Source organism: Quercus robur, chromosome 10, assembly GCF_932294415.1.
Source record: "Quercus robur chromosome 10, dhQueRobu3.1, whole genome shotgun sequence".
Classification (NCBI taxonomy): domain Eukaryota; kingdom Viridiplantae; phylum Streptophyta; class Magnoliopsida; order Fagales; family Fagaceae; genus Quercus; species Quercus robur.
This window is the reverse complement of record NC_065543.1, coordinates 44898961-44916144: the sequence shown is the minus strand read 5'-3', so window position 1 is coordinate 44916144 and position 17184 is coordinate 44898961. Positions and strand designations below refer to the sequence as shown.

General features: G+C 34.2%; 2 protein-coding genes across 18 annotated transcripts in view; both read left to right on the top strand.

Moving 5' to 3' along the window:
• Nucleotides 1–16870, top strand: part of LOC126703657 (calmodulin-binding protein 60 A) — a 67659-nt gene extending 50789 nt beyond the window's left edge. The window contains exons 6-7 of one of the 3 annotated variants that reach the window (XM_050402694.1): nucleotides 15672–15878; nucleotides 15971–16870. In XM_050402694.1, the coding sequence (XP_050258651.1) occupies nucleotides 15672–15878; nucleotides 15971–16279 (516 nt within the window). In that variant the 3' untranslated portion in view covers nucleotides 16280–16870. The remainder of the gene's footprint in view (nucleotides 1–15671; nucleotides 15879–15970) is intronic. The other 2 variants (XM_050402693.1, XM_050402688.1) reach the window with 2 other exon arrangements.
• On the top strand, nucleotides 4621–14908 carry LOC126703659 (uncharacterized). 15 transcript variants are annotated; one of them, XR_007648145.1, is made up of 6 exons: nucleotides 4621–4765; nucleotides 5868–5936; nucleotides 7093–7161; nucleotides 8318–8400; nucleotides 12677–13066; nucleotides 13205–13407. XR_007648145.1 is itself a non-coding variant. In XM_050402702.1 (5 exons), the coding sequence occupies exons 1-5, from the start codon at nucleotides 4722–4724 to the stop codon at nucleotides 12913–12915; spliced, it is 504 nt and encodes a 167-aa protein (XP_050258659.1). In that variant the 5' UTR covers nucleotides 4621–4721; the 3' UTR covers nucleotides 12916–13103. The 15 variants fall into 15 exon arrangements, 8 of the variants coding, with proteins under 8 accessions (XP_050258659.1, XP_050258653.1, XP_050258655.1 ...); XM_050402702.1 differs by lacking the exon at nucleotides 13205–13407 and having other exon boundaries at nucleotides 12677–13103; XM_050402704.1 differs by lacking the exons at nucleotides 12677–13066; nucleotides 13205–13407 and adding an exon at nucleotides 8713–8994 and having other exon boundaries at nucleotides 4645–4765; nucleotides 8318–8548.
• Nucleotides 16871–17184: the final 314 nt, after the last annotated feature.

Here is a 17184-nt window from a genome sequence, read left to right as displayed (position 1 = left end):
AACCGACTCAAGAGTTAAGCAATTTTGGGTGCCTAACATCTTTCCAAAATTATACCTAAACTCCAAATCCATACTTTGGTAGTAAGATCAGTCCTTCCATATGAGGGCGCTATTAAATGGTTCCTAGACCTAATCTTGATGGCAACTCTAATATTTTCTCTGCTCTAATCCACTTGGCTGAGGCGTACACCCTTTCCTAAGGAGGAAGCCACTGCGTTCACAAAAAGTCAGAGGCCAAATTGACACAATTGAAATATTCGAAATCAAATTGAAATATAGTGTATAGGATAAGGATCAAATATGTAGTTTATCCATAAAATATTTTATGACCAAACAAGTGTTAGCATTTAATCCATCATCTCCAAACAAAACTTGTTTGTAGTACACTCCTCTGGAACTATTGTTGTGTGACATTTAACAATAGATACTGTTAAAAAAAAAAAAGAGAATAACGAAATTGTAAAAACATATTAGAATAAAAAATTTTCAAACAGGCACTTGACAACTCCCATGACAAAATTTCAAAATCTTTTTATTAATCTACATTCAATCAAAAAAATATAAAATTGAAAAAAAAAATGAAAATACCCTTAATAACTCACAAAATAAACATATTTATAGATACTTGACTATTTTGTGCATGATGTTTTAAAATGAAGTTTTGTAATTGGTGCTTGGATAACCTGATGGAAAAAAATACATGTTTATATCTCATACAAAACATACGCAGCGGAACTGCAGAAAATTAACGGATCTACTTCATTCACAATTGATAACATGCACTATGTAAATTTCAGAATATAAGAACAAGAGAGTGTCCTTTGGTACGGTGAAATTCAAAACCAAAGATTAGAAGTTCTTGAGAACACTTTTAATCTTCACTCCAATTCCACTTGTGCCCAAGAAGTGTGGTCTCTCAATCAGTTTATATGAATATGTTCAAGGGAGAATTAGAGAGTGTCCAACACTCACATACAAACTATTTCATGTTCTTACTTAAATTTTATATATTTCTCTTCTTATAACTGATTATCTAATTAAACTATCGTTTTGAGCCCTTCCAATTGTGCTTTAGTATGTGGCTTGGAGTGGGACTAAAATGGAACAAATAAGACACTAGTTCTAATGGGCCTTGGCTTTTCTGTCAACTCTTGACAAGTCCAAAGTTATCATTAATTATATTTAATATCATTATATAAATATAATTGTACTTTAGGTCTTATTAATAAACTATATCCCAAGACTTTATTGTATATGCAACCCTTCATAAAATATTCGTAGTAATACAAAGTCATGAATATAGATTGCCGCTTTGAAAATTACTACATCTTAATCCTTGAGTACCCTAACCCTTTAAGTTATTCATCATATATTTATGAAATTGAATTTCATAAATATATGCTTTAGTAACTCCTTACTAGGGATGGAGCCAGAACTTAGAGTTAGAGGGGGCAGCTTTGTTGTTGGTTATGTGCAGTGATTTCGGCCTTCAACTTTGTTGCTACTTAGTCACTTAGCTGCTAATTGTTTAAAATTTTTTAAAGGGTCAAATTGTTTGTTTTAAGTAAAATTGGTTGACTAGGCTTAATTTTTTTTTATTTTTTTAGTTTACTATTGAAAATTTTTGTTGTTGTACTAATTTTTTTGGGCTTGTATATTTGCTTTTTAGATTTTAGGCTTATAAACATTTTTTAATGGTTTTTAAAATGTGGAAAATGTTTGAACTACAAACTTTTTTACAAATTGTTGATAATATAAGTGGTGAGCCCAAATGCAAACTAATAAGAATTTGCTACCTTAACTATTTGTAAAAATGTTATAGAAAAATGTGTGACTATAACAATACTCTCAAGGGATCAAAAGTGTAATTTTCTAAAAAAAAATTGCTAAAATTAGTACCCATATATATAATAATATTTTTTTAAAAAAAAAATTTGGGGGGGGGGCATCCAACCATGGCTCCGTCCATGCTCCTTACTAAAGTGGTTAGACTTAATACTCTAAATAACTGAACCCATTAAACTTATCTCAAGTGAATATTTTATATCTCCGTTAAAAGATTATGAATTCCATCTTGAGAATATATGTTCCATCAACACTAAATATGACTGCCCAACATACTAAGGTTTTGACTGTGACTTTGGATCTCACTCCTGATATATTAAAGTAACCTACATTTCATGATCAGGTCCATTATTCTCTCAGGATTAAGAGTTCATATAAATATAAGTCGTGAGATTTATTATTAATTTGATAGTCGTTAGGAGAATAATAAATCTCACAGCGGTCTAGTTCAATATATCTTAACTCTTAAAACATATCAATGTATCAACTAGAAGTTTCTACTTCCATGATCAAGACAAATCATCTTAGTTGATATGTTATAGTCTTCGTAGATGAAACGCCCAATTTCATCACCGACTACAAACTAAAATTATGAGTTTACAAAGAACTTGTGATTTATATCTTCTGTGATTTTTCACATAAATCACATACTATACATCTCATGGACTATATTACAATGTCCGAATATTCATGTTACCATTATTTCAGATAATAATAAAACAACTTTATTAATCACAATATTATGTTATACATAATGTCATATATAATATCATACATAGCATCATACAATAGAATTTAAGGGCACTAATCCGAACATAACCACATTAAAATAGTTTCACACCTTAAATTCCTCAACGTCGTAGAAAGAGTAACCTCAATTTCATCATCTGTTGTTATCCTGAAATTACTCTTATTTATCACTTGTATAAGAGAGAAATGTTGGAAAGTTAGGATGGAAACAAAACCAAATGAACTCTAAACAAATTTTTTTGATAGGTAAAAATAATTTTACTGAAATGAGATTATCTCGTGAAAATAGTCATGTAGTAGCCTTAAGAATTACAAATGGAAAACTATCTACATATGGGTCAAATGTATGAAAGAATGAATTGCATTATGAACTCTAAAAATTAAAACTCCAAAACAATGGACTATTTTAATTTTTTATGATGTTTGAAATGGTTCATTAATGGTACATGGACAAAGGGAATATCATTCTTATTCAAATTATAAACAATTGTAGTTTCAATTAGAATGCAAATAAGAAGACAAGTTAATGATTTTACAAGATGTTGCAACAACCATGATACCAAAAATAAGTACGACACTAAATTATGTTAAAAACATCAACATTTTCAAGAGTTTGGTTCTGTTGTTCCAATTTCTAGGCCCCACAGATTGGATCAAATAAGGTGTATAACTATCAAGAGAGTCAATACCGTACCAGAGGCTATACTAGTTTGGCAAGCGGTACGATATATTTTGGATACCGGTTAATACTGGTGAACTGTTTCGGGTTTATCGCTATTTTTTATATTTATAAATATATATATATATATATATATGTATGTGTGTGTATATATATTATAATAAATATAAAAGTTTACCATAAAATATTTTCTCAATTTAGAACTAATTATTTATGGTTTTAGACTTTAGTATCAATTAAAAGAAAAAGAAAAAAAAAACACAATATAAAAAATAGAAAGCTTAAAAGTTACCATTGCATACTAAGAAAACAAATAATACTAATAAATTAATGCAAATAAGTTACCATTCTGCTCTAACAAAAATTCAAAAATTATAAAACTTAAAAAAGAAAAACTTTTTTCTATACCGGCCGGTACGACTGGAATTGGTTGGTATTGCCCGAAATTGGCCGGTATAGTCGGTATTTAAACTAGTATGAAATGTTAATGTTTCGATACAGGTATACATACCAGTACGGTACATATCGGCCGGTACCTATACGGTATTGACTACCTTGATAATTGCTGCAACATAATTAATTCGATCAAGGGTTTTGGATGAAATTTCAATCAACAAGGCCTTAAAAAAATGACAATAGCATCATATCTTCTAACTATAGAAGAGCTATATATATATATATATATATATAAATAATAAAATCAAACAATTCAACAATTCATTTTAGATCAAGCAATTGCTACAATTATTAGTAAAATATTTTGTGAAGGACCAAAGAGAAAAGCAATCTTATAGTCCCACATCCTTTAGAAAAACATATAAAAATGTGCTTATAAGAGATAATCTCCCTTTAATCTGTACATGAAATTTATTTATTATCAAAAATAAATAAAATCCACGTAATAACCATACGTAACAACGTTTACATTAGAAAATTACAAATCCACGTAACCCCTCTATTCAACGTCCCGTCCCAAAATCCATGTGCATCGCAGTGCATAATCAAAGTGAAATCAAAACCAAAGTCCCTATCAAAGTCCCTATTCGCAGTGCATCGCAGGTAAATCAAAACCAAAGTCCCTATCAAAGAACCAAAGTCCCTATCAAAGTCAGGTAAATCAAAACCAAAGTCCCTATCAAAGAACCAAAGTCCCTATCAAAGTCAGGTAAATCAAAACCAAAGTCCCTATCAAAGTCCCTATTCGCAGTGCATCGCGTTTCTTCGTTCGCTCAAAACCAAAGTCCCTATTCGCAGTGCATCGCGTTTCTTCGTTCGCAGGTCCAAAGTCCCTATCAAAGTCCCTATTCGCAGTGTATATAAATCTTTCTCTAGTTTCTTAAACAACATACCAAGTCTTCTCTCTCAAACAAACAACATACCTTAAAGTCTTCTCTCTCATACCTTGAAGTTAGTTTCAATCTTTCTCTAGTTTCGAAAACATCCGACAATGGCCGGAAGACTCACAGAGTTGGAATTGGAGAGAGATAACAGGTAGTTTTTTTAAAAAATATTAGGTACAAAATACTACTCAAATTTTTAATATTTAATAACTTAAAAAACTATTTTACCTATCTTTTAACAACAAACTTTTCGTTTCACCTAACTGCAAAACATCCATTTTTCAGATTAGCTAGATAGTATTCATTTTTTAGAAATGGTAATTGGTGTCCTTAGGGTACCGGTTAATAATTTATTTAAAGAAAATTTTTATGAAAAATAAAAAAAAAATAACTAATATTTTTACAATTTTTTCATTTATCATAAAAATAGTATCAAAACTTTTCTAAAATAAATTATTAATAAGTGTCCTTAGGACACTCGTTAGCATTACCTTTATTTTTTTATTCATTTCTCTCTTTTCCTTTCATTTTTTTTTTAGTTTATTTATTCATTTCTTAATTTCTTCCTTTTCATCTCTTCTCTCTGATCTTCTCTTTCGTCTGAAGCAAACCAAGCCAACCCACTGCACAGCCTCACCTCCACAATCCCAAACCCACAACCCCACCTCCATAATCCCAAACGCACAACCAACCACCGGCCATCCTCCACAAACCCACAACCCCACACTCACCACACCTCCACAAACCCAAGCTCCGGCCATCCTCTCTCTGCAGCCCTTGTTCCGGCCATCTTCATTTCTTTTGATTTTTGCTCAGACCAAACCCAAAATCTCAAGGTTTTCCTCTCATCCTCCTCCATCGTTTTTCTCAGAAACTCCAACCAAATAATAATAATAATAATAATATTGATGGGTATGGCATACGCATCGGTCGGCGGCGGACAGAAGCATAGTGAGCTTCAATGGAACTTTGTCGTTAAAGGTCTAGGGTGTCATAATGGCCTGTTAAGATACGTGGATTTCAGATCTGGTTCGACTTGGATCCTAACCCTAACCCAAACCTCTGTGTTTGGGCATAAATAGCTCGCATTAATACTGATTTTCTTTATTTTTGTTATCCAATTTACAAATTTAGATGAGTCAGATAAAGCATATTAGGTCTATTATATTTATTGATATGCAATTGTACAAATTTGATTGTTACTTGGACCTTTTTTCTTTTGTTTAATGGTTGTTACTTTTGTTTTCTGCAAGTTTCAGCTTTAAAGCGGCTGCGAAGAAAGCGGTGGAACTTATTTCCAAAGCACTTGCTTACATACTAAGGTTTGGGTTCTCCTTCGTTTTTCAAATTTTCAAATTTGATTGTTATCTGCCTTTTGTTTTCTACTAGTTTTAACTTCAATTCGGTTGTTAATTTATTGAAGGTTTCAATTTTGAAAGCTTGTATATCACCTAGTGAACAGATTTTGGTTCTTGTATAAATATGTTCTTGTATATCACCTGGAGGCTATAATTTAGATGAGTCAGATAAAGCATATTAGGTCTATTATATTTATTGATATGTAATTGCTAAAATTATTGGCTGAATTTGGAGAGGAAGTTTATTGTTAATTCTCTGTTTCATGGCTGTATAATTGATTTTTTGTTTTTGTTTTTTGGGCTGTCCATTTTCATTTGGGATTTGTTTTATGTGAGTTGAGTTTCTTAATTATTGCTTACTTTGTTACTACAAAATTCTTCTAAGGATCTGTGTGTGAAATTCAATTAAAGTAAAAATAATTTGTTTTTGAAGGTTTAGTTATATGTGTCCTTAGGTTAAAATGTTTTCAGTATGGGTTTTAATTCGCATGTTATGGTCAATTTTGTATTCAAAGGCAAAACTGTAATGAATACCATGCTTGAACTTAGTCCTTCATTGGCTACATTAAACTCCCAAGATGACTCTGAGATAGAATTGACCAAAGAGTATGATTTTGGATATGATAGAATGGCAGAAATATGTGGCCAACTTTCATTAGTCTATTGAGGATCCCAAGGCAGTTCAAAAGTTTTGGGACTAAGGCTTGCTTGTTGTAGTTGTTTGCATTTCAACATCAATACTTCTGCATGAATGAGGAACAATAAGTCTTATATCAGACCTGTAGCTTATTGAATGACTTTAATTATTACAAACTCAGCATTTCAGTCATGCACATATAAAGAGTGAATTTTTAGAATTCTTGATAAGACAAATTTTCAGATATTATTTCTTGTAGTGAGGGTGAATGAAATACTATTGTTAGTGGATTGTTCATTTCTTCAAGTTGTATTGCACTCATTTTGGTAGGTTTGAAAGAGAAACCTAATAAAAAGCTGAGGGTTTTTTTTTTTTTAAAGTGGATTTTGTGGGATTTTGATTTTCTTATGTTTGGAAGAAAAAGTAATATTAAAGCTGATGGATTTCTTTTGTTTAATAGTTGTCACTTTTGTTTTCTAAAAGTTTCAGCTTTAAAGCGGCTGCAACGAAAGTGGTGGAACTTATTTCTAAAGCACTTGCTTACATACTGAGGTTTGGTTTCTCCTTCGTTTTTCAATTTTTCAAATTTGATTGTTATCTGCCTTTTGTTTTCTACTGGTTTCAACTTCAATTTGGTTGTTAATTTATTGAAGGTTTCAATTTTGAAAGCTTTTATATCACCCTAGTGAACAGATTTGGGTTCTTGTATAAATATGTTCTTGTATATCACCTAGAGGCTAGCTTCTGGATATGCATAATTTGGGATAATTTAGATGAGTCAGATAAAGCATTTTAGGTCTATTATATTTATTGATATGTAATTGTTAAAATTATTGGTTGAATTTGGAGGGGAAGTTTATTGTTAATTCTCTGTTTCATGGCTGTATAATTGATTTTTTGGGCTGTCCATTTTCATTTGGGATTTGTTTTATGTGAGTTGAGTTTCTTAATTATTGCTTAATTTGTTACTACTTCAAAATTCTTCTAAGGATCTGTGTGTGAAATTCAATTAAAGTAAAAATAATTTGTTTTTGAAGGTTTAGTTATATGTGTCCTTAGGTGAAACTGGTTTCAATATGGGTTTTAATTTGCATGTTATGGTCAATTTTGTATTCAAAGGCAAAACTGTAATGAATACTATGCTTGAACTTAGTCCTTCATTGGCTACATTAAACTCCCAAGATGACTCTGAGATAGAATTGACCAAAGAGTATGATTTTGGATATGTTAGAATGAAAGAAATATGTGGCCAACTTTCATTAGTCTATTGAGGATCCCAAGCCAGTTCGAAAGTTTTGGGACTAAGGCTTGCTTGTTGTAGTTGTTTGCATTTCAACATCAATACTTCTGCATGAATGAGGAACAATAAGTCTTATATTAGACCTGTAGCTTATTGAATGACTTTAATTATTACAAACTCAGCATTGCAGTCACGCACATATAAAGAGTGAATTTTTAGAATTCTTGATAAGACAAATTTTCAGATATTATTTCTTGTAGTAAGGGTGAATGAAATACTATTGTTAGTGGCTTGTTCATCTCTTCAAGTTGTATTGCACTCATTTTTGTAGGTTTGAAAGAGAAACCTAATAAAAAGCTGAGGGTTTTTTTTTTTTTTTAAGTGGATTTTGTGGGATTTTGATTTTCTTATGTTTGGAAGAAAAAGTAATATTAAAGCTGATGGATTTCTTGTTTTTGTATGTTCTAGTGATGATGCTGAAGCTCTCGGTTTCTATGAAGCATTTCATACTGTTCTTGCCTTCCTCGTCATGCTTCTGGTTGCCTTAATTGGTTTACACCTTCAACCCTTGAGCATCTCTCCACTTGAAAAACATTTTGCTATCATCTTGACTTTCATTGCGGCTATAATCGTCTACGGCATTGCATATGTGTTGACAAAACTAAAACCTCAAGATGCCAAGTACCTTTCCAAATTCAGGTTCATCCGTCTAGTTTTTGGAATCATTGCTATTGAGCTACTTGCCTCCATAATCATTTCTCCCTTTTGGCTATCAATGGTTATTTTATGTTCAATCCTGATCGTAGGGGTACTGTGTTTGTACGAACAAATTTATCAATTAGTTCATCCGATATGACTGTCAGATATTCCAATCAGAAGCATTTCAAGCATTCTCTTCTAGGGAACGAGAAGACAGATAATTTGGGTGTAGAAATTGTTTAAGTGGCCTTTTAAAAAAAAAAAAAAAAAAAATGAAGAATCCTTATTGAAACAGATGGAGAACCAGCAACAATACAAAATTAGGTGGCCTGTTGTAGTACTAGATTTAAGCAAGCAAAATTTTCACTTCTGTAATTTTCTGTTTGTGGAAGTTTGAATCTGTTTACACCTTATTCAAAGTAAGGTTAATTATATTATATTCAGCATATGTTTTTATACTTTACTAAAGATCTCACATCCAACTGCTCAGATAATAAAATTTGCAATGTAATTTTTCAAACTTCAAAAACAAGATTTCTATAGTTTAACTCAATGTAGGGTTGTCAATGTTCAACTCAACCCGCGAACACGACACGAACCCGACACGGATTTTTTCGGGTTAGGGTTGGGCCTTAATGGGTTTGGGTCATAAACAGGTCGATCCGAAAGCGACACGATAAGAAACGGGTCAATCCGCGTAACCCACAATAGACACGTTTGACACGCTAATTTATTTGTGTCAACCCGAAATGACCCACTTAACACAACCTGTTTAACTCGTATAACAAATAAATATTTATTTTATTTTAGATTTGTTAAATACCTTTTATATCTAACATATATTTTTAATTTAAAAAGAAAAGTAAGTAATTGCAAAAATTTACAAGGGATATAATTAGAAATTGAAACTTTATAGACTCTAGAACTACTAATACCTTTTTTTTTTTTTTTTTTTTTTTGGCATAGAACTTACACAAATGAAATTGGATGAGCTTGTGGAAGATGTTATGAATTTGGACATCAACAAAGAATCTATGGATAATAATAATGGTCATAGTCAGAATTAGTCTACTATTTGCTCAAATTCTTTCAATATTGATATTTAGCATTTGGCGAGTTCCAAGAATATTATATTTTTGTTGAACTATGTTATTTTTATTTTTGTTAAACTTTGTTATTTTGTATTTGGGTTGAAGTGTATGCATTTCTTTTAGAGTGTAAATAACTTATTTCTAGATGAATGTTATATTTTTGTTGAACTATATTATTTTGAATGTGGGTTGAAGACTTGAAGTGTATGCACTGCTTTTTGGGATGTAAAAAAAATTATATCTAGATGGATGTTATATTTAATATTATGCAGGTTGAAATAGGTTATGTTACATTCGTGTCAACCCAACACGACTCGTTTATTAAGCGTGTTAAATGGGTTAGGTCAGGTCAACCCGCCTTATTAATAGGTCGGGTTAGGGTTGAAGGATCCTGACACGATTATTAAATGGGTCAGGTTAGGGTTGAGCCATTTAGTCGAATACCCCTATTTCGACATGATACGAACCCGACACACTAACTCGAATTGACACCCCTAGTTTAAAGGATGTAGAAAGCAAGATTTTTATTTATTTATTTTTTCTGTGGTGTCGTCAAAAATTCATCTGTTAGGGAAATACAACAAGACATAAGCCAGATTATTAGGTCACCAAATCTGACCCAACCACTGTAGCCATAGGAAAATATATAAATAGGCAAAATAGTTGCCCAAGCTTAGACCAAAAAACTTGTATATACGGTCATGGTGCCACATTAGCCAGATTGATTATGTCTGTCAAGATGCGGTAATGGATCCTTCTAACTGATGTTTGTACACTACCACTTGATAGGACAATGATGCTTGTGATTCCTTTTTTTAGTTGAAGAGTCATTGAATTTTTTTTTTCTTTTTGAAATTTTCCTAATGCAAATTTGTCATTTGAAAAGTTAAGTTTCATTTTGAGTCATGTCTTCGTGTGTGACATATCCAATTTAGTCCAATTTTCATCTAATTAAGTTTCATTTTGAATTATGGACATCATTTATGGAGCTCAAAATAACAATTGCTCAATTGCATATCAATCCCAATTGCTTATCTGCTGGAGACAATAGTGGGATTTGACTATATATATATATATATATTGTAAGAGCCCAAATGGAGTTAGATATTTCAAGCCAAGTGCAACTAATTTGTTAAAGGATAGGCTTGCAAGGTCAACTTTAATGCTTTGCTATGATCCAAATTTGAAGTAAGTGGAGTTAAGGCTTATAAAGTGATAAAAAGAAGTACCAAATATGGATAAAACACTTCCTCGGGTCTTGCCGAGGAGGCAATGTTCATAAAAGAAGTGCTTAAGTGTTTGATACCAGATGATATTCTATCACTTCTAATCCTTTCTTAATGATTTGCCCCCTTTCTTGGAGGGATTTTTTTTCCTTATATAGTCCCTCCCATTGCATCTGAGCCCTCCACCTGTAAATTTGAAGGTATTAATTTGGATGCTTGTCCCATCAGGACTCTACTGGAGGTGGTAAAGTGTGCTATGAGTTGTGGGATTACTGTTCAGGAGTTATTCCTTCATTAATGTGACCAGCTAAGTTGGTACAGTGTATTGAATGCGGAGGTGATAACTATTTTACCCAAATATTTCCTCTCTTCTTTACTTACACGTCTTTATTGTCTTCCTCGATATCTTGTCCTTTGGTGCAAGTAGCTAGCTGAAGAATTCCTGAGGAGTACTCGCTTTTCGGGCTCCTCGGACGATGGGTCTCTACGTTTTCTCTCCTCGGAATTTTATCCACGTGTCTGGCTTGGACTGGTGTGCGAATGGACCCTTTTCCATCCTTGGACTAGACCCGTGGGCTCTATGTCCTGTTTAGATCCTCCCCTCCCACAATAGCCCCTCAAAATTCCGTTCCTACGTCTACCATGGAGAATAGGGTTTTGATAGGACCTTGATGGTTTCACACGCTCTAGGAGTGTTCCCACGTGAGAGCATCTTTTCATTTGCTCTGCACATGTTCCTGATGCTTCAGCATTCGCAACGCTGCAGTAAATGCAAAGTACGGCGTTGTGTCCCCCACGTTTGACAGCACGATGAAGATCCAAGGGCTGTGAATTTTTCTGTGATTTCGAGCGGGAATTTTACCGCTTGTTTTTCACCCCTATATAAAGGGGATGAGGGACTATTTTTCTCATTTTACTAATCCTTCTTTACCATCAGAGAAGCAATCCGAGGTGCCCTACTCCCCATTTCTATAAGTGTTTTAGCTTTCACATAATTTAGAGTCCCTTCTTTTTATTTTTTCTTTCTTTTTTTATTTTTATCTTCTCTCTTTTTTTTTTATAAGGATGGGTAGATTTGCTAGCTTAGTTGATATGCCTGAGGGGAGGGAGGCTTTCCAAGTTAAATATAATATTCTTGCCAAGGTAGAGATAGAACATTGTCACCTAGGGGAATGGCACACTAAGAGGCCCTCCAGTGCCGTGGTTATCCCCATGATTGCCTTCATAGAAGGTGGGATGCAAATTCCCATGGGCAAAGTGACGAGGGAGTTTTTTATTTATTATAGACTTGCCCAACCCAATGCTCCCCAAACGTATTTAGAATATTAGGTAACGTAGATATGTTAATCCGTAAGATGGGAGTTAAATTGACCCATCATAACGTCAACTGAGTGTGCAACTGTCAAAATAGCAGGGGTACTATTTTAAGACTATGGTACCCTCGGTCTGACTGTTCTCCTGTCTTCCCAAATCCAACAAGGGCATGTGCAAGGGCTTTCTAATCGTTTTGGGTGAATGGCATGATGGTTTATATTGCCCTACACGAGATGGGGAGCCAGGTGGGATATTAATAGGCCTGAGCAAACCCTTTTTACCCTTAACTCATAGAATATCATTTTCTTCGTTTTATTATATATATATATATATATATATTTTAATCTACATGAACATGCATTCTTCTTTCTATTTTCCTTTTGTTCTCTTCATAATCATTTGCTAACCTTTGACTTCCCCCCTGTTCTTTACTTTGCCGCAAATAAATAATTTACTGCTCTCAATCTCAATTTGGTGAATCGCGAGGATCTTAACAGAATATTGTAGTTCGAGATCTTCCTCCACACGGACGGCCAGCTTTGTGCCGACCACATTATCCTCAGATACACTCCGATCTCCTCCAGCTTTCAATCTCCTAAGCACGTTATCAAATCAAAGCAAGGATCGTAGGTTGGCAAAGATTGATGTAGCCGTCCCTGGATTTCTTGTTGGTCCACCTTCGAAGGAAACTCAGGACATTGTTCTAACTGCTCAGCAGGTTGCCGAGATTATCTAGGCTGAAGAGGAAGTTATACCTTTGTACAAGGTGCAATAGGAGCCTACTGGAGCTGGTGATAATTGATCTAGAGGAAGACTTTAGAGTGTTCGACCAGCTCGACCTCGCTGAGTCTTCCGAAGCCAGCTTGAAGCGTCAGTTCACCGTCCAAGTAAGCACCAACCAGGAGATCCCGGACGTACCCGAAGGCATGGTGCTGCAGAAAAGATTATTTTTCATAAGGTTATCATATTAACTGTCCTGTGTAATAAGATTACATAGATGATGCATCTTGTGCATTTCTGTTCAGGAATTGTGGGAAAGAGGTACATACTTCTGTGTCAAGAAGCCTACAGCTAAAGTTTGTAAACAACCTTTCTCTTCCCATATTTATTGGAGCTCGAAGGAGAAGATTGTTCAAACATACAAGTAGCTTTGATTGATGCTATTACTAGGCATACTGTAATATCTGGGCCAGAGTCCTCGACCAAGGTGGAAATTGTTGTTCTTGAGGGTGATTTTGATGGTGATGAGAATGACAATTGGATAGTTGAAGAGTTTAAAAACAACATTGTGAGAGAGAGGGAAGGAAAGAAGCCCCTACTTACAGGTGATGCATTTTTAAATCTTAAAGAGGGCACTGGTTTTGTGAGTGAGATTTCCTTTACAGATAATTCTAGTTGGACAAGAAGCCGTAGGTTCATGCTAGGGGCAAGAGTTGTAAATAAAATCGATGGAACTAGCATAAGAGAAGCAAAGACAAAATCCTTTATTGACAGGGATCATCGCGGAGAATGTGAGCACTTATTTTTAATATCCTTTGATTTGATTTTTTAAGATCGAAGTTTAAAATTCTAATGCTTGTTTCTTTAGTGTTTGGTTTTATATATGATTATCATGATTACAACAAAAACAGAAACAACAAAGCTTTAGCCCCAAAACTTTGGGGTTGGCTGTGTGTCTTCATTAGACTAACCAGGGTCTACCACATGTATTTTTCTCCACCACTCTATCCTATCCAAAATCATATTTTTTGTCACCTCCTTAACTAATATATTCATTTTGACTATTTCCACCAGTGTAATTTTAGGCCTTTCTTTACCTCTTTTCATTCTATCGATTTGAATCAAATCACTTTTCTTCACTGATGCATGAATGGATCCTTTGCACATCGCCATACCATGTCAAGTGACTGTCCCACATTTTTTCATCACTAGAAGCCATCCCTCTATTTAAAAAATGTCTTCATTCCATATCCTATCTTTCCTTGTATTTTCAGTCAATCATCTTAGTAAATTTCATTTCAGCTCATTTTATGAACATGTTTCTTAATAGTCCAACATTTAGTACTAAAAAGCATAGCTAGTCTTATAGCAGTATTGTAAAACTTTCCCTTTAATGTATTTTATGACCATAGAATATTCTTGATGCATTTCTCCACTTCATACACCCTAATTTCATCCTATATTTCATATCCTCTTCAATATCTCTATCCTTGTGAATTATTGATTGAAGATATCAAAAAAAAAAAAAAAAAATTTACTCAGTGGTATCTCTTGACCATCAAGTTTTACAAACCTTTCATCTTTGTTTTTCCATCTCTTACTTTTGTGCTCACTCCTAGTTACTACTATGGAGTACCTGTATCAAATAGCTACCCAATATTGTTATGGATATAGTCTATTTGGCTTGTTCAACGCTTCTATGTAATGTGTTCTTATTATGTGAACAACTTGTTATCTTGTCTGTCATGACTTTCTGCATAGCTTGAAGCCTATACATTTGGACTGAGTTGACAAAAGTACCTACCAGGCTACATATGTTAGGTTTCTAAAGTAACTAATGGGAAATAAATCAAATGAAACACCATTCTAATTACTGATTCTTTTTGCAGTGTACAAGAAGCATCACCCTCCTCCTTTGCTTGATGAAGTATGGAGATTAGAAAAGATTGGAAAAGACGGAGCTTTCCATAAGCGTTTGAATCGGGAAAGCATCAATACTCTGAAGGATTACTCTTCATAGACCCTGCAAGGCTCCGAAATGTAAATAAAACTGCACTTACCTCAATTACTTTTACTTTTTAGTACTCCCTACTAGTTTTTCTCTAGAATTCTGAATTTTTGTACTATGTAAAGAGTGATGTATTTTTATTCATACACTTGTCAGCATTTGTTAACAATCTGAAAATGAGAAGAGTCTAGTGATTTAACAGCCGTTATGTTTAGATTAATCAGGATGTCTGCTCATTATTGAGGACAATACCCTTGAATGTTTTTCTCTTTGGATGGAAGCATTCACAAGGGAAAATTTTGCTGGTGCACCAGTGGGATACAGACATTTTGATGTTAGATTGTGTTCTTGAATCGGGCACAGTGTGTCTCTGTTAAACATGTATTGACATGGCTCTAGTTTGATCTTCAGGTTCCTTTGAGATTGTGGCATGGTGGTTAGCTATAGAAATATCTCAATTCAATTTCTGTTGAGACTGATAAATCCCTCTTGAACATGTCAGACACCAGAATCTGTTTGTCTATTTCCTTAGTATTGTAGTCTGGAGCTGGGGTTATGTTCTGTTTCTTATAACTTAGGGTCCAAATCAGTGTTCTGAGCACAATCTGCACATACTACTAAAATTTATGTCCCATATATGCCCATACATTGAACTCCTATGTGATCTTCTGTGAACAAAATGAAGTGTTCCAAGTCTAGAAAAATATGGTTTAATTCAGCTCTCTTTGAATGGAGTAATGACAGTAATTGCTTTGGATGTGCAGATACTCGGCATAGGTATGTCAGCTAAGATGTGGGAAGTCACTATGGAGCATGCTCGGACACGTGTATTTGAGAAGAGGATGTTCTTGTATAGCCCTCCAAGTTCTCAACAAAAAACTGGTGTGGTCTTTAATGTCGTGGGACAAGTAATGGGACTACTTTTGGAATGCCAGTATGTTCCCATTGATAAGCTGTCTGAAACTGAGAAGGCACTCCTCTTATTGCCTCAAATCTGCTTTCTTTTATTTTTTTTTTCTCCCTTAGTTATGTCTGACTTCTTATGATCAACCTTTTCCATTAGGCTGATGCCCACAACTTGGTGATTTCTGCATTCGAACACTGGGGGGAAGTCGTTTCTTTTGATGATGAAGCCTCCATTGTGGGCAGCTCTTCACACTTAACCAATGTTCTTTACACTTCAAGCTCGCCTAGGACGGAGAGTTCTAACGGGTGCAAGTTTTTGGCTTCTCACAAGATTGCTGGTTTCAATTATGCACAGCAAAGTTCCTCTTCTCCAGATCCATCTATTCTGTTGGGGGCAGTAGTGGTTTGGAAGATTTTGCTCTGCACGGTATTGACAGTATGGGTCTCAGATATGAACAGGCTTTGAGTTTCCCAGAGTCCATGAACCATTCATTTGATAACGATCATCTGAACTTTTTTGATACTGATCTTCAGAGTGCTGTTGACAATTTCATGTCTGCACATGCCATTGGGTAAGCTCAGACAAGATGGACAAAGCTATTCAGTGTGCTAAAATGGTTCTCAATACGTGTGGCTTTAAGAAACCTAGTTCGAGAAATTCCAAGATACAAGAGTGGGTTATGAAAAAAAAAAGGTGAAGAGAAAACAAATGGCTTGATGACATTTGCAAATATAGTGTTGGTGAGTGCTGCCGCTAAGATTTTGCGTGCTGTTTTGGTGAGATAAGTTGGAGGTCTTGGTAGACATAAATACAATGGTAGTTAAGTACTTTGCCTTCTGGTGAAAGATCATAGAACTATCTTCCTGTAAATCAAGTTGTATATATGTAGATGTTTTTTTGTAAGTATCAGAGCAAGTTTCTGCCTTTCTGGTATTAGTTTTTGCTCAGATATGTAAAGCAGTAATACCAGGGTGCATTAACATCCTGTAGCTTTCATGTTGGGTTATAGTTCTGTATGAGATCGTTTGTTCAATAAAAGTTATTTATATGTCTTAATTCATAATTCATAATAATGCTGAGTGTCATGTAATTTAGTGACATAACTTTTGTCTCTTTTATTAGGGGAAATTACACTTTACCACCCTAAACTATACCCCATGTTACACTTACCACCCTAAACTATGCAGATGCACATTTACCACCCTAAACTATTACCTATTGCACACTTTGCACCCACCGTTAACTTACCTGTTAACTTTGATGGAATTTAGGCTCATGTGCAAGTCATGTGAGAGCTGCAATTAGCAAAAGACCAAATTGCCACCTATTAACTGGTATCTTATAAACCTATATGGTCCTCACCGTTACTC